The sequence below is a fragment of the Lynx rufus genome, unplaced genomic scaffold, assembly GCF_022079265.1.
Source record: "Lynx rufus isolate CCGP_SWC_20201006 ecotype Redwood Valley unplaced genomic scaffold, mLynRuf1.p SCAF_2, whole genome shotgun sequence".
Classification (NCBI taxonomy): domain Eukaryota; kingdom Metazoa; phylum Chordata; class Mammalia; order Carnivora; family Felidae; genus Lynx; species Lynx rufus.
Window position 1 is genome coordinate 216,081,022 of NW_025814834.1, and position 17,263 is coordinate 216,098,284.

General features: G+C 48.5%; 2 protein-coding genes across 3 annotated transcripts in view; both read right to left on the reverse strand.

Annotated features, from left to right (window-relative positions):
- The window catches only part of TMEM201 (transmembrane protein 201), a 28,092-nt gene extending 26,860 nt beyond the window's left edge, over positions 1 to 1,232 (reverse strand). Inside the window, exon 1 of the mRNA XM_047085531.1 lies at positions 1,120 to 1,232. Within this exon, the coding sequence (XP_046941487.1) occupies positions 1,120 to 1,232 (113 nt within the window). The remainder of the gene's footprint in view (positions 1 to 1,119) is intronic.
- Positions 1,233 to 5,781: 4,549 nt separating this feature from the next.
- The window catches only part of SLC25A33 (solute carrier family 25 member 33), a 34,685-nt gene continuing 23,203 nt past the window's right edge, over positions 5,782 to 17,263 (reverse strand). The window contains exons 1-6 of one of the 2 annotated variants that reach the window (XM_047084584.1): positions 16,544 to 16,746; positions 15,364 to 15,441; positions 13,461 to 13,561; positions 10,836 to 10,902; positions 7,463 to 7,743; positions 5,782 to 6,264 (exon numbers count right to left, since the gene is read on the reverse strand). In XM_047084584.1, the coding sequence (XP_046940540.1) occupies positions 6,062 to 6,264; positions 7,463 to 7,743; positions 10,836 to 10,902; positions 13,461 to 13,561; positions 15,364 to 15,441; positions 16,544 to 16,620 (807 nt within the window). In that variant the 5' untranslated portion in view covers positions 16,621 to 16,746 and the 3' untranslated portion in view covers positions 5,782 to 6,061. Of the gene's footprint in view, positions 6,265 to 7,462; positions 7,744 to 10,835; positions 10,903 to 13,460; positions 13,562 to 15,363; positions 15,442 to 16,543; positions 16,747 to 17,263 lie in introns of those variants that run through there. The other variant, XM_047084583.1, reaches the window with a different exon arrangement.

Genomic DNA, 17,263 nt, shown 5'->3' on the forward strand with positions numbered 1-17,263 from the left:
TCACTTCTCTCTCCCTTGGGTGAGAAGCAGTACAGAGCGGCGATTAAGGAAGAACAGCCAGACCGCCCAGGTTCAAATCCCAGCTCTAGCCGCTTGCTACATGACCGCAGGCAAGTTCCTTCTCTTCTCTCACCTCATAACCCGAGCTCTGCAGGTCCCTTGCAGATCCCATTCTGTCCCCAGAACGTTCGCACGACCCCACCTTTCCCCCCCCCCGCCTGTCCTCTGAGAGCCTGGATCAGATGGGGAAACAGCTGGGCTGCTCCTGAGGCCCTGCCGAAGCAGGAGGCCACTAAGCTTTTTAATCCCTGATCTTGGGGGCCCCATCAGAGAGGCCAGCTCTGAATATGGGGGTCAGCATGATCTCTGAGCCCTGCCAAGGGCTGGGGCAACTATCGAACCAGCTCAGCTCAGCAGCAGCCCCAGCCCATCTAAGAGTATCATCAGGCTTTCCAGCTCTTGGGGGCAGTGTCGCCCAGGGGTTAGGAATACAGGCTCCAGGGCCAGGCTTCGGTGCGCACGGTGGCCCTTCTAATTAGTGGCAATTTAGCTCTTTTGTCCCTCAGCTTCCTTCTCTAGAGAGAGCAAGGGGTTGTGACTCTGACCGGGCCCCCGTGAAATCGGAACAACGCCTGAGACCGCGTATGCAGACCAGAAAGTGCCGGCTAGTGCCCTGCCACCCCAAAGCGCGCCCGAGGAGCAGGGAGCTGGGCTGAAGGTGGAAAACCGCGCAGTCCGATCTCCGCTGGAATCTCCCGCGGGTGTCGGGCGCCGAGGTGGGCGTGGGGCGGCCCTGCAGATCGCGCGGCTCGGCAGGCACGCGTCTCCGTGGGGGAGGAAGTTTGTAACCCACGCGCTGGCTGTCGTCGTCCGCCCCGCATTCCTGGGATCCCCCGGGCCCACCCCTCCACCCCGGCCGCTTCCCGACCCCAGATTCCAAACCCGGCCCCCACCCCGGGGACGCAAGCGTGCAGAACGGGTCGCCGCGCGGGGGCACACGGGCCGGGCCCCCACCCCCACGCCGCGGCCTCGCGGGTAGGGAGGCGCCGTGCGGCCCCGGAGCCGGCCGGGGCGGGCGGCGGGCGGCGGGTCGAGGCCGCGTGGGCCGCGAGCACTCACCTCCGCGCGATCCGGTAGAGCAGCACGCCGGCCGCGGCGCACGCCGTGACCCCCAGGCCGCCGGCCAGGCCGGCCGTGGGGCAACGGGCCAGGAGCGCGCTCACTCCCTCCATGGCTCCCCGCGCGGGCTGCGGGCGGCGGGCGGCGGGCGGCGGGCGGCGGGCCGTGGGCCGCTGGGTGGGGGGGCCGATGGCCGCGGGCCGCAGGCGGGACGCGGGGCGGCGGCGCGCGCCTGCTCGCGCCGTGACCTTCGCCGCTTTGTAGCCGGCGCGGGCCCGCCCCCTGACTCGGCGCGCTCCCGCCGCGCAGCCAACCGGAGCTCGGGGCGAGCCCGGGGGGCGGGGCGCCGGCGGAAGCCGAGGCGCCAGCCGGCGCGCGCCCCCAAGCGGCGGGAGGTGGGAGGCGGCACGGCGCCCGGCAGCCCCGCCTTCCTCCTTTCCCGCCGCGCACGCCGCCTCTGGCAAAGTCCGCCAACCTTAGCGCCTGGGGCCACAGACTGCGTGTCGTTTCTCCCGCCGGTGTGGTCTTCCCAACGCGTGGCCCAGCCCGGCCGTCTTGCAGAGCTGTTTTGCCCTAAGTTGCCGCTCTTTAAGCCACTCCGCTGGACAAAAAATTAGCTTATGGAAACATGAACATGCACCCATGGGGACGAGGGCGAACAAATCACAGGACAGCCCTGCTTGGGTAGGTCATGTCCATGGGTGTCGTTGGCCTGGAGGGAGGATAGTCTTCAAGAAAATGGGACATGCACATTGATTTCGCTAATAACAACGTTTGAATTAAGAACCCCCTAGAATATGTGTATGCTTGCAGGGAATCGGAGACTGTTAACACTGAACTGGCAAAGTCACCCCGGGCAGGTGGATTTAAGAGAAGATTCACTTGGTGCCAGTTTCTAGGTTACTGGCTTGAGCTGAATTACTTTCATAACTAAGAAACCTCTAGCTGGTTGTAGATATTTGTGTTTAATCACACAATATACGTCTCAGTGCACTTTTCCAGTGTTTTCTGACGTCAACATCAGAGTTCTTCCTCTGGTGGGCAGTGTCGGTGTCCCGGTTATTTAGCAGCAAATGCTTCCTTTGTTTCCCGTTGCCAGTTAATCTGTCCCGCACCCTTGTCATGCATTTACTAGGACCCGCGGAGGCAGGGAGCAGGGCCTGGAAGCTGGGTGGTGGCCACACTGGCCCTTCCCTAACAAGCGGGTGTCAGAGCCAAGGCCTTTCCTTTGGCGTGTTGCTGCCTTCACCACAAATGGATGAACAGCAGCTGTGAAACCTCCTTCAAAACTGGTGGCACTCTATTTAAGTACCGTTTTCTTTCCAAGTTCAGAGTCAGTGACCGCATCACGTCCCCCACTCACAGGATGGGCTCAGAGTTCTACGTTGACAGAGAACGCACCCAACGATTCCGCCCTGGGTGTTACTAGTATCGTCTCACTTTCGTCGGTGGTAATGCCCGTGAGCTCGTGATCCTTAAGTGAACGGAATGGTCTGCTGGAACTTGGCTTCAGTCTGACCATTCCACAGGCTCAGATGCCCCCTCTACCTTCTGGTCATCTATTCAACGAAGCCACTGTTGGCCATTTTACTACTTACTGTCTCTCAGACCTCGAGCACGTCATTAAACTTGAGCCTCTCTTATTTGTAAACTGTGGAGGGTGGTTAATGCCTGCCTCACAAGGTTGTGTCAGAAAGAACTCAGATGAGAAAACATGGAACCTCTTACAGTGTGTGGCACCCAATGGGTGAACAATGGGGCTTTTACGAGTCTTAGGACTACTCAAAAATAATGCCATCCCGTGGACTAAGCCTGTAGAGAAGAGAGAAATAAATCGTGGGATCTCTCCCTGACAGCTCAAACAGTGACAATTCCCATTTCAAACAACAAGCCCCTTTATAGAGTTTCCTGCTTATTTTCTTCCTATTTCTGGGGCTCACCTGTCTCATGTCAATGCCCTGGTGCAAGAGAAGCAAGCAGAGAACTAAATTATCCTAGGTCTGCATCCAAGTTATTAATTCGAGAACGCAGAAATGAAAATGATTTCCAAACAATTCTTGTGACCAATTAGTGAATATTAAGCGACCTTTTTTTTTTTTAAGGAGGCTCCACACTGAGCACGGAGCCCAATGCAGGCTTGAGCTCACGACCCTGAGATCAAGACCTGAGCTGAGATCAAGTTGGATGCTTAACCGACTGAGCCACCCAGACACCCCAAGCAACCTGGTTTTTATTTATTTAATATTTATTTTTTAGAGAGAGAGGGAGAGAGCGAGCGGGGGAGGGGCAGAGGATCTGAAGTGGGTTCCGCGCTGACAGAAGAGGGCCCGAGGTGAGGTTCGAACTCCTGAACAGCGAGAAATGACCTGACCTAAAGTTGGACGCTCAGCCAACCGAGCCACCCAGGCGCCCATAATTTTTAAACTTCATATTAGATAAAATCTTGAGGAAAAATGCAGGTTTTAATATGAATAATAAAACAGGAAAATGTTGTTAAACGCCACTATCCAGCAGTTAAACTGAGCTTCTGGAATAGAAATCTCTTGACTGCCATGCATTTTATACATTTAATTTTTTTTAATTTTTTTTAACATTTATTTATTTTTGAGACAGAGAGAGAGCATGAACAGGGGAGGGTCAGAGAAAGAGGGAGACACACAGAATCTGAAACAAGTGCCATGCATCTTAGAAGCACTGATGCTTGACTAAAGTCATTTATTTTGACTTTTACACAGTTGTCGACAGTTGAAGTAAATTCCACTAGTGAGCTCAAGCACACCGATAACCTTCATGACTAAAGGTGAACAAAATTAAACTCTAATATAAACACAATTTGAGGGACGCCTGGGTGGCTCAGTCAGTTGAGCGTCCGAGTTCAGCTCAGGTCATGATCTCGTGTTCGCGGGTTTGAGCCCCACACTGGGTTCCGTGCTGACAGCTCAGAGCCTAGAGCCTGCTTTGGATTCGTGTCTCCCTCTCTCTCTGCCCCTCACCTGATCACGCCTTAGTCTCTCTCAAAAAAGAAAACGTTAGGGGCGCCTGGGTGGCGCAGTCGGTTAAGCGTCCGACTTCAGCCAGGTCACGATCTCGCGGTCTGTGAGTTCGAGCCCCGCGTCAGGCTCTGGGCTGATGGCTCAGAGCCTGGAGCCTGTTTCCGATTCTGTGTCTCCCTCTCTCTCTGCTCCTCCCCCGTTCATGCTCTGTCTCTCTCTGTCCCAAAAATAAATAAACGTTGAAAAAAAAAAAATTTAAAAAAAAAAAAAAAAAAAAAAAAGAAAACGTTAAAGAAAAAACTTCTTTTTAGGGGCGCCTGGGTGGCTCAGTCGGTTAAGCGTCTGACTTTGGCTCCGGTCATGATCTTGCAGTTCATGAGTTTGAGCCCCGCATTGGGCTCTGTGCTGACAGCTCAGGGCCTGGAGCCTGCTATACATTGTGTCTCCTTCTCTCGTTCTGCCCCTCTCCCACTTGCGCTGTCTCTCTCTCTCAAAAGTAAATAAACATTACAAAAAATTAAAAAAAAAAATTTTGTTTAAACACAATTTGAAAACATCCTGCTTTCATCCCCACCAGAGCATCTACAACCGGATCTGAAGCTACTGTGCGTCAGTCATTGGAATCCGGCATCTTTCTGGATATTCAGACCGAAAACCAACCTTCGTGAACAAATAAGCAAGTTCCAAGGAAAGAGCTCTTGAAAGACCACTGGTCTTACCTGCCTTCTGTATTGCTTTTTGTCCCTTATTAAATTTCCTTTAAAAGCGGGGAGTGGTGGGGGTGCCTGGGTGATGCCTCAGTTAAGTGTTCAACTCTTGATCGTGGCTCAGGTCACGAGCTCACAGTTCGTGGGTTCGGGCCCCATCAGGCTCATGCTGGCGGCGTGGAGCCTGTCTGGGATTCTGGCTCCTCTCTCTGCCCCTCCCCTACTCGTGTGTACTCTCTCTCTCAAAACTAAATAAAGTTAAAAAAGAAAGAGGGAGTGGTGACTCAGTGTGGCTAAAATTCTGGTAATTTGTCATTTCTAGGTGTTTAATTAAAAAAAAAAACACCATATTTAAATACACCTCCTGTCAGAATAAAGTGAACTCTCCAAGGGGTGGGCACTCAACCCTGTGTCAGGTTCTTCCCCTCCAGTTCTAGGGAACCAAGAACAGGGTTAAAGACCTGACAGGAAAGGTCTATTACTCACCAGATTCCACATTCACAGCCGACACTTAACAAGGTACCTGGGCTTGACCAGGCTTAACTTCTGGAAATAGGTCCAGGAGTAAGGCAATTGGCACATAGTTCGTTAAAACTCTTGCCTTTGGTTCAAACTGGGGATAAAGGATAACTTTAGAAACATGTTCACAGTTTAAAACATTTGGTGGCAGAAAGTTTTAATTAATTTATTTTTTTTTAACTCACTAGGCTGAAAGCTTAAATTATCAATCTGCACGAGACTTGGAAATGTATAGAAAAGAAAAATGGCTGGGAAGTCTGTCCTGGTCCACCCAGTGCCACCAAAATGTGACACATCTTACTGTTCAGCAGTGTGGCTTCAGATTATGAAACAAATTGGATTCTGATTTTACGGGTTTTCTCTGCATTTCTAGGGTTACATTTCACTAAATTCCTTAGCCATAGTTTATAGCACAGTGAACATAAAAAAGGACACAAACCAAATTTATACTGAAATTAAATAGCATGATTTAATTTAGCTGCTGCTCAATCCTGAATCCTTTTAAGTTAAAAAAAAAACCCACCAAAGTTATAATTAACTATTAACGTTAATGAATTTAAACCTTCCAGAAAACATGAATCCAAAAGGAAATGTCCGACAGGTGATACGAGCCACATATCTTATGGCCTTTCCTGTTTCCGTCCCAAACGTTCTAAACATCAACGGAAAAAAAAATTCTCTAGAGTTTTTCAATTTTATTCTAGAGCACAATTTTCTGGCCTCTTACTGAGTACGGTCTTCTAACAGGTACACAATTAACTCATACGTAGACAACACGATGGCAGTATTCGGTATCTGCCGGATGAGCTGGGCAAAGAGTCCCCTGTAAAAGGCAAGGTAACCTTCTTCCCGGAAGACCAGCCGAGCGGTCTGGATGAAAGACCTGTACTTGGTGCCTTCCTCCCGGAGCCGTGTCCTTATGACTTCTGCAGAGAGAAACACATACTTTATGCTACGAACGGACTGCATTATCAGGCAATACGATGAGAGAACTCAAAGCACACAGCCCCGGACTGTCAACGTACATCTCTGGCTATTTGCCATCTCAGCTCTGTTTGGACAGCACGGTCACTTCGGAACAATGAGAAGTCACAATCTTTTTAGAACCTTTTCTGACTCTGGGAAATGGTCAATTAGGGACATTACATGTAATACAAAAGTACAAAGTAATTTTTAAGGGATTAAAAAAAGCTTGGTTTGAATGGGACTTCATTTAAAGATAGTCTGTGGTTTTCTACTCTCAATTAAACCAACACTGTAATTTCACGGAAGGTGTAATTTTTATTAAGTGTGACAGTATCATTAACACGATTTTTTTTTTCATGTACTCCCCAACCTTCTCTCCTATTAAAATCCTTCTCCACTCTGTCCAGCTTAAAAGCTGCCTCCTCCATTTTCAAACCTTGGCACACCTGGCCCTCCCCCACCCAGGCACCCCCAACATGACACCTGTCACTGCTTGTCTCGCAGACCTCAGTGCACACGCTTCTGTCTCCCTACCCCACGGGAGGTGTCCCGCCCTCTTCTCCGTGAGCCCCGTGGGGCTGCTTCGTGCCCTAGTATATGATGGGAACTCAATTACCTGCTTGTGAAATGACAGGTACATTTGTCATAGCCGACAGTGTAGCAGGCTTTTGAAAACAAAACCTGTTTTTCGTGGTACAATAAACTAAGCTATTTTTTTTAAGTAGGTCAATGGAACATTACGTCTATAATTCCTTAAAAAATGGACTTAGCAGAGTAGCCTTACTCAGCACAAAGTGGAAGCTGAGAGGTTTGTTGTTTTGTTTTGTTTAGTTTGGCACTCGTGTCATTTTTTTAAATCGAGGAATGTAAAATAAAATCCAGATTTTTGGCTTCTTTGAAAACATCTCAAGTTCTACAACACAGGGCCCACATTCTGCACAGTACGTTTTGGCCACAATTAGCTGGAACGGAGTAGAGCTGAGTTCCTGACACTCGGGTAACCTACAGACAGCTGAAGCCAGTTCCACACGTCCCCCGTTACTTAGCACCCGCAGGTGTCTGCACTTCGACGTGAGCCGCGGATACACTAGATAATACCGCCAAACGCCACGAACCTCACGGCTGTTCTACTGTTTGGGAAGAAAAAGCAAAACACACCGTGTGGATAAGCAATGCAGGAAGCACATCCTTTAGAAATAGCAGCGGCTGCCATAAGTCCAAAAAAACTCGTGGAAGTTTTCTCAGTCCCATTTGTAGAAGAGGCTAATGGAGCTTCTTTCAGATACTTCTTTAAACTTTCATAAATAGCAAAACAGATGATAGTTTCTGAAATCCCGGCATACGAGGCGGTTAATCCCCTGTAGAAGCCACGAATGCCTTCCGTCTGGTAAACGTAGCGAGCACACTGGAGTGTGTTCATCTGCTTGGAGCCTCTCACTCTGCGGACACAAGACCAGCGAAAAGCCGTTAAAAGGCACGCTCACGAGCCCGGTTCCTGTCCCAAGCCGCAAAAACTGAGCGCTGAGTATAAAGAGAAATGGTACGCACGGCAGGTGACATGTGTCTTCCTTCTTCTGTGTTCGGCTGAGCCCTAGCCCACCAGATGGGACACCCGATAAGCCCACAGAACACTACGTGCATCTGTACCAAGAGTCCTAAAAACATGTCCAGAGCTCCTGACCTAATTTTGCAAAGAGCTGTACAAAGGAAGATGTTCATCAGAGGAAAACACAACCGCAATATAATCAGAACAATCCAAATATCTAAAAATAGAAATAGATAAGTAAACCATGATACACACACCAGATTGAAATAGTTGTAAAGGCAGGAAGCTAGGCGGAACCGCGTGAGCAGAAAGGACAAAATTACATGCAGAGTGTAATTCCAATCACGGTACAAACAGGCTTTAAGAAAATGCTGAAGGAAACCTCACCAACATTCTGACTGGGCACTGAGTGTAAGGGAGTGCTTTCTTAACCCGAGTCTCCAGATCCCATTATTTCTCAATTTATGAAATTATGAACATGGAAACGCTGCCCGGTAACTAATAAAAGGCCTCAGGCTTGGCTGCTCTTGGCTCACGATAGAAAGCATCCTAAACTGCCCGATGCAAGCCGAATCCTGGGACCTGACCCTGTTTCCACTGGCCCACATCAAAGACCCCTCCCTGGGGGCTGAAGCCCACCGCTTCCAACCGGTCACAGCAGGCTCCCTCGCTTCTTCACTGTGTCTTTCCACATCCTAGCTGGAGCGACCTTTCTAGCACCGAGCCAACCACACCACTGCCCTGCTTAAAATCCTCTAACGCAGGGCTTCTCAACCTGGGCACTGACACTCTCAGCTAGATGATTATCTGTTGTGGAAGCTGTCCTATGCATCATGGGAAGTTTAGCAGTACCCCAACCTTTACCCAGTAGATGCCAGCAGCACCCTACCTGAATTGTCACAAGGTCTCCACACACTGTCAAATGTCCCCTGGGGGACAAAGCGTTCCCCACTCCTGCCCTGAACCACGGCTCTAATGGCTCTCCATGGCCCTCAAAATACAGCCCAAGGCCAAATTCCAAGCCCTCCCAGGGTTTTTAAGAATGTGCCCCCCCCCCCCCGCATTTCTGCAGCCTTGGCTCCTCTCCCTGCTTTAGCACATGCACGCGCAGCATACTCCAGATGTTTCCCTTCTTCCAGCTCCCTGCGAACAAGGCTTCTCTAGACATTCCCCACACTCCGTTCTCTGCCCGATGCACCTGCCGTGCGGCCCACCCCCAGTTATTTTCCAGAAGGTAAGGGGGCCATCACTGCTGGAGGAGGCCCTCCCTGTGCCCACCCTGCCTGGAGTGCACTAGGGACCCTTTGGGGTCCTTACCATTTCCGGCCCCTATCTCGTTAGACTCTAATGCTCTTTTATTTCTGTAAAGCTGTGAGCTTCTGGAAGGCAGGGCCTAGGTCTTACTCCCTGCTGTTTCCCCAGTGACCAGTGCACAGCAAGCATCCACGCTCGTTGTTGCAGGACGTGTTAGCAGAGCCCATCCAAACAAAGCTTTAAAATGTCCTCAACGTGGAGCGTTCCCAGGTGGATTTAAAAGAGCGCACATAGGGGCGCCTGGGTGGCGCAGTCGGTTGGGCGTCTGACTTTAGCCAGGTCACGATCTCGCGGTCCGGGAGTTCGAGCCCCGCGTCAGGCTCTGGGCTGATGGCTCGGAGCCTGGAGCCTGTTTCCGATTCTGTGTCTCCCTCTCTCTCTGACCCTCCCCCGTTCATGCTCTGTCTCTCTCTGTCCCAAAAATAAATAAAAAAAAAAAAAAAAAAAAAAAACGTTGAAGAAAATAAAAGAGCGCACATAAAGGCTCTGAGCTGACTTGCACACGTATGTGCTACTAAGCAGGAGTGACTCTGTGTGGCACACCTGAAGTGCAGAGTCATCACCAAAGGTTTCCAGGAGAGGATGCTGCTCAGAAGCCTCAAGGACAAGCAGGTGTTCTTGAGGGACCAGAGGGGGAGAGGGAGTCCTGGCGAGGGACAGCACATGGGGAGACGGATGCATAAGAGCACACGACAGTTTTAGAAAACTGCAAAGGACCTTGGATGTTAAGCCCAGCAGTTAGGATGTGACCGTGAGAGAAAACAAGACTCCTGAAAGGAGTGAGCAAGTGATCTGTCCAAAACAATGAGATCTGATACATTCTAGAAGGTTCTTTCGCACAGAATGGCTCGAGGGAAACATGGAATCTGAGACCAATTCAGAGGTTTTTGTGGTCACTAGAAAAGCTAAGGCAGACCCCTAGCTACGCTTCCAGGGGATGTTCTAGTTCTCCCTTTAGAGGTGGCTCAGAGTTAGACTAGACTAGCTGACAGTTTCCAGAGCCCACACACATTTCCCCACGACACAGTCACACAAGAGTTCTTAGAACTCTAGTACAGGGGCGCCTGCGTGGCTCTGTCAGTTAAGCATCTGACTCAGGCTCAGGTCATGATCTCACGTCCGGCTCTGCTCTGGCAGCGTGGAGCCTGCTTGGGATTCTCGCTCTCCCTCTCTCTCTGCTCCCTCCCCCCACTTTCTCTCTCTCTCAAAATAAATAAAAATAAACTTAAAAAAATTTTTATTAGCGTCCTGGAGGCCTGACAGCCCTTGCTGTCCTACCCTTGACCCACCATTCTACCCTTGTCCTACCCTTGTCCTACCCTCTGCCCACTTGAGAGAGAGGCCATCTGGAGGAGATCCCTCAGTGCTCCAACTGGGGGTGGGGTCGGCCTAGAGACCCACCAACCATCCGAGAGGAAGTCAGGAGCACCTCAGGGGCCACGTGAGTGAACTGCCAACCTCTGTTGGGTGTTGTTTCTGTTGGCCCTCACCTCCCCACGGTGCCTGGCAACACACATCTCAAAACAAAAGGAGTTTCTACATAGGCTTATGTTCAGAAAAAAAAACCAGGATGGGGATGGCTAAGGACTCCGTACCCATCACTTCACCACTGGAATTGGGAGGAAGAAAAAGATCCCAAGAATATTAAGGAAGGAACAATTGGTAACTTACTTCCGTTCCAGCTGCATCCGGGTTTTAACCATCCATATAGGATTCATTAAGGTATTTGTGACAAAAGCTGGAAGATAAAATCCAGAAAATATCATCATTGAACATAGTCCATGTTTATTCAAGTTGTCTATTTCATATGATAAACTTTGAGGTCAGGAGTTAAATGGCTTAATACTAAAAATAGATACGGGCACTGGGATGGTTCAGTCGGTTGAGCATCGGGCTTTGGCTCAGGTCATAATCTCACGGTTTGTGCGTTCAAGCCACACGTCGTCCCCCATGCTGAGTGTGGAAGCTGCTTGGGATTCTCTCTCTCTGCCCCTCCCCTGTGCTCGCTCTCTCTCTCTCAAAATAAATAAACTTAAAAAAAAAAAAAAAAGGAATAGTAAGAAGCAGTTCTATACTGCAGATGGAAGTTACAGCCCTAAAATGTAACATCCATTGTTATGCTGGACCTAAAAGAAATCTCTCAATTTTCTAGAGCCCTGTCAAGTCTCTCCAACCTGTAGGTGGTGCTGTTGATATTTTGGTAAATCTAATCTCTACGGTAAATACGGAAACTATTCTAAACCTCAATTTATAAATTTCAGGTCCAGAAGTATGTTTTAAGAAGCTGGTGATCTAGGGGCGCCTGGGTGGCGCAGTCGGTTAAGCGTCCGACTTCAGCCAGGTCACGATCTCGCGGTCCATGAGTTCGAGCCCCGCGTCAGGCTCTGGGCTGATGGCTCAGAGCCTGGAGCCTGTTTCCGATTCTGTGTCTCCCTCTCTCTCTGCCCCTCCCCCGTTCATGCTCTGTCTCTCTCTGTCCCAAAAATAAATAAACGTTGAAAAAAAAAATTTAAAAAAAAAAAAAATAAATAAATAAATAAATAAATAAATAAAAAAGAAGCTGGTGATCTAACCCAAAAAGGTCACCTTACATCAAATGTAAAACAGAAGCCACGAAATCTCCACTTACCTGAATTCAAACATCTACATTTTAATACCCAACTCATCACTTCAAGAAATTGAAGTTTTAAGACTGCTATGCTTCTAGGAACCATTTTTTTAAAGTCGGTCTTCCTCATCTTAATACTACTGACTGTTCCAGACCAACCAACACGCACAGTGTCACGGTGTCAGCCTGACACACAGCGAGTTCTGAATGCCTCGTCCTCTCCAGGGTCCGAAGCAGGTTCATGAGGAACCCAGACAGTGGTTTAGAAAACTCCTTCCGGGTCCGCTTTCCTTACCAAAGGTTCCTCTGAGTTAATTTGGCAAAAGTTTCAAAACCGATGACAGGGTGGAGCTCCTGGCTCGCTACCGCCCTCAGAAGTGAGGACCCACCAGCTCCCGCTCTGCGTGTCCCCCCGTCCCGGACCTCCATGTTCAGTAGGGTCCCGTTTCTCTTGTGAGAAGCAGCTCTGCGTTCACTATCCTCCTGCTTGGGGTCCAGTAATTATCATCCGTGACTACTCAGATGGGCTACTAGAACTTCCATCTGGAGCGACAGAGGCAGACAAGACTGGTGGACGCACACCTCACAGGCCGGCAGAAGGCAGAGATTTTTCACAGAATGCCAACTTAAGTTCTCGGAAATACCTTCTATTTACACAAGTCATCAAATGACACTTAGGGGCTCCTGGCTGGCTCGGTCAGTGTAGTGTGTGACTCTCGATCTCGGGGTCATGAGTTCGAGCCCCAGGCTGGGGGTAGAGATTACTTTAAAAAAAAAAAAAAAAGAAAGATCTTTAAAAACAAAAAATGAAAACCGCATACAATATCCGTAAAGACACAGCCTTCCCTCAGCAATCTGCAAGTCCGTGGTCTTTTCCAAGTATTTCCTGGGGGAATAAATCCTGTTATGAATTTTCTAGAGTAAGTACAATGACTCCCTCAAGAGAATAGATACTATCTGATCTGGTAGGAGCCTTACTCAAAGAACACTCCACAAGCCCCAAGCCCTCGTCACAGTGTCCAGCTGTTAAGGCCAGAAACGCCAATAGTACACAGGGTAACTTAGCTGGACACCGTGGGGAGTCACAAAAAAGCCCTCAAATTTTTAAAATAATTTAATGAAACAGAAAGACATGAAAATGCATTAATATGCCTTTATTTTTATTTATTTTTAGTTTTTTTCATGTTTCTGTATTTTTGAGAGAGAGAGAGAGAGAGAGAGAGAGAGAGAGAGAGAAAATGTGTGTGTGGGGGGGAGGGGCAGAGAGAGGGAGACACAGAATCCGAAGCAGACTCTAGGCTCTGAGCTGTCAGCCCAGAACCCAACGCGGGGCTCGAACGCACAAACCGAGAGATCATGACCTGAGCGGAAGTCGGATGCTTAACCGACTGAGCCCCCAGGCGCCCGATATTCCTTCAAAAGAAACAGAACACTGACCAGCAGTATGCATGGGCACGTGTAAATTCTGAGGGAGAATAAAAGTTTTAGTTAGCGGGGAAAATGGAACCAAGTTACAAACTATTCTCGCACATTCATGCTTCCTGAGTTCTAACATGAAGTGCCAGAAAAATGGTTTGAGGCAAAAGAGGAAGAGAGCTGATTTCTAATTCCTGGACAAAGCTGCATGGCACAACACGTGCTTCAGGAAAGCGAGAAGCTGGTCTCCACTCACTGGGGGGGTGACCTACCTGCAGAGCCGGCTGAGAAAATATGCACAGTATTACTGTTAGGCACGAAAATGCCATTGAACTGCTCTTTGGCTTTGGAGTAACACGCAAAGTACACAGCCCTGGTGGAAGAAAGAGAGAACACTACAGACATCGGCATGGCACTATATGCGTCCCTCCACGACCTCTGAGAAGTTTAGGAAATTAGGAGAAAGAAGGTTGACGTGTAACCAAAAGCTGGACCTTATCTGTCAAACCAAAAGCTGCTGCAGGCACCTGCAGAAAGCTCCTGCGTGTCCCTCCAGAAAGGGCCCAGTGATGGTCAAGTATCCAAAATAACTGAGGCCGGTGAGATTTGGGTAATATACAGAGTCCATTTAGATTCTTCATTCTGGATAAATGTCAATCCTTTAAGCATCAAAATACACACTAAACCTTCTAAAATCTCTAATACTACTTCTAAAATACAGCACGCTTGTCCTGACTTACACCACAATGAGTACGTCAAATGTAATCTGACCGGTTTTTGAGGACTCGGGGTCAGTAGGAACTACCAGCATACGTGTTTTCAATGCAGAGCTTCCGCCATTGGACACGCACACCCCCCACCCCCACCGCCACCCCTATAGGAGGAGTCTGGCCTCCCCCACGGCTCTCTGGTCCGGTCTCTGCTTTCCCTCTTCTGACTCGGCTCTTACTGGGGCTGGGGAGTAGGTGCTGGTTGGTATTTTCCCCGCTTCTTCACCAGCAATGCCAGGGAAAAATGCTTCTTTATTTTGGCTGGCCAATGCATCAATCATAGAGTGTATTTTTCAACTTAGGATCTGGACTACTTATCTGTTATTTAACATTAGTCTGCTTTTTATAGGTCCCCGCTGTTCTAAACGGGTGTGGCAGCCAGGAACCTACAGCAGGTTAACAGGCGTTACCAAACCTTCCACAAGGAGATACAACTCAATTTCCTTTATTTGCTATATGTATCCACCATCTATTAATGCAAACCCCATATAATCTCACAGACTAGTACTTGTATTTCTTAAACAGCTTATACACCTATGCTATAAAATTCTAAAGGAACAAAGGGTTTAATAAGAATCTGAATTGTTACAACATTCTCAGGTCATTTGTGTATAAGTTGGGAGCACTGATCTGCAAGAATTCTAGGAAGCTTTTAGTCTTTACCTTGTATAAGACATTTTCGTTTTTGTTCTAAAAAATAATTCTCTTTAAAGTCGACCGGAGTATTATATGAAATAACAGAAGTACCTTACTCGTCACCCAGCTCCCCGCCGGGCCTCCAGGCCATTTCTAGAAGGAGTTTCTCATCTACTTTTCACAGATATGCTATACACACACTCACCTATTATTCACTCTTGTCAAACAGACTTTACAGGGCATTAAGCCTTGTGCTAGAAAGGAGGATGTTTTAAATCAAGTAAAGCCTAGAAGCCTTGAGAATTGCTTCAGATCAGCGGTTCCAAGCGCATATGAATCACCAGGGGATCTTGTTAGAATGCAGATTATGATACAGGTCTGGGGCACAGTCCGAGAGTGTGCAGTTCTAACCAGCTCCAGGTGACGCCCACGGTGCTGGCCACGCACCGTACTTGATGTAGCAAACACTCGTCTAGAGAAGACTCCAGGTGACGTGAGCAGATGAATTTTCATTTAAGAATAAAAGAACTAGATGCTTTCACACACACACACACACACACACACACACACACACACACACGACACACATGCACACATACCCACACTAAAAGACACACCAGCACTTATCACTATTCCATGTGTCAGACGTTTATAGGCAAATCCCATACTGAAAAAGACACTGGCCATCTAGAAGTAATGCGCTTCAGTAAGAAAGAAGTCAGTATTATATACTACAGGTAGCGAGCCAGCTGAAAAGTTTAAAGCTTACCTTGATGGCGCAACTCCGACCAAATTTGGACCCAAGCCTCTAAAAAGTGACTTTGGTCCCTCCTTCTCCAAGATCGACCTAAATGATAAGAGAAGATCTTTAAAATCCTGAGGCAGAGCCTAGGCAAAACACTGAGGCGTCAGCCCTCACAGCTCCTTGAAGGAAGAACAGAATGTTTGCAAGACCCCAGACTCGTATCGGATTATAGTACAATACAGCATCCGAAATCTGAAGAATACTGCTTTCGTATTACAGTGGAAAAGCAGGTTTCAAAAGCATCAGTTTGACATGTTCTCAAGGAGCCTTTTCCCTGGCTCACACGGGACCGAGATAGTCAGGGTCTGTACTCCACATGCACTCCTAGTAAGGTAGGACAAGCATCTGGCGGAGCATCTGATACGGGGAATAATGCCCTCATTATAGCAAAATTCACTGAGAAACGGGTTCAGAGATGTCTCTGGATGATATTTCTTTGCGATTTTTTCCTTATTTCTAATAATCCTACCTTCCAGATATTGACTTATTGCAGAAGAGCCCCAACCAGGGATCTACAGAATGGAAAAACCTAATGATTTTCACAGGCTGGATGAATGTTACTTAATTTTTCTTCTTCTTTTTTTTTTTTTTTAATTTTTTTTTTCAACCTTTATTTATTTTTGACAGAGAGAGACAGAGCATGAACGGGGGAGGGTCAGAGAGAGAGGGAGACACAGAATCGGAAACAGGCTCCAGGCTCTGAGCCATCAGCCCAGAGCCTGACGCGGGGCTCGAACTCACGGACCGCGAGATCGTGACCTGGCCGAAGTCGGACGCTTAACCGACTGCGCCACCCAGGCGCCCCTACTTAATTTTTCTTCTTGAACATTTATTTATTTTTGAGAAACAGAGAGAGACAGAATGTAAGTAGGGGAGGGGCAGAGAGAGAGAGGGAGACACAGAATCTGAAGCAGGCTCCAGGCTCCCAGCTGTCAGCACAGAGCCCGATGTGGGGCTCGAACCCATGAACCGTGAGATCACGACCTGAGCCGAAGTCAGATGCCCAAATGACTAAGCCACCCAGGCGTCTCTGGATGAATGTTATTTAAAGCCAAAGCATAGTATCTCAGGGTCAAAGAGAATATCCCTTTTGCTTCTTAATTTTTTAAATTCATGGTGACATATACACAACATAAAAATTTACCATTTTAGCCATTTTTTAAGTGTACAGTTCAGGGGCATTACGTATCTCCACAAGGTTGTGCGACCGTCACCATCCATCTCCAAACCTTTTTCATCTCCTACAAACAGAAATCCACACCGAGTTAAACACGAACTCCCTGGGGCGCCTGGCTGGCTCAGCCTTCAACTCAGGTCATGATTTAACGGCCTGGGGCCTGCTTCGGATTCGGTCTCCCTCTCTTTCTCTCTGCCCCTCCCCTACTTGCTCTCGGTCTCTCAAAAAAATGAATAAACATTAAAAAATAAAAACCACCCCATAACTCCCCATTCTCCTCTGCCGTCCCTTGGCAACCACCGTCCCGCTTTCTCTCTCCTGAATTAGACTACTTCAGGGACCTCATAGGAGTGGAATCGTACAGGATTTGTCCTTCTGTGGCTGGCTTATGTCACTCGGCAGCGTCACTGAGGTTCATCTATGTCGCAGCAGGTGTCAGAATGTCCCTTTTGAAGGCTGAGTGATACTCCATTGTGTGTCTACCGCATGCGGTTTGCCCATTTATCTGTCAACTGCCTCCGCCTTCGGCTACAGTGGATCAACGCGGCTATGAACGTGAGTGTCCAAGTATCCGTTCAGGTCCCCGGTTTAAATGCTTAGGGGAACATGCCCAGAAGTGGAATTGCTGGCTCACGTGGTAATTTCTAGGTTTGATTTTTTGAGAATCTGCCCTGTTATCTACCACAG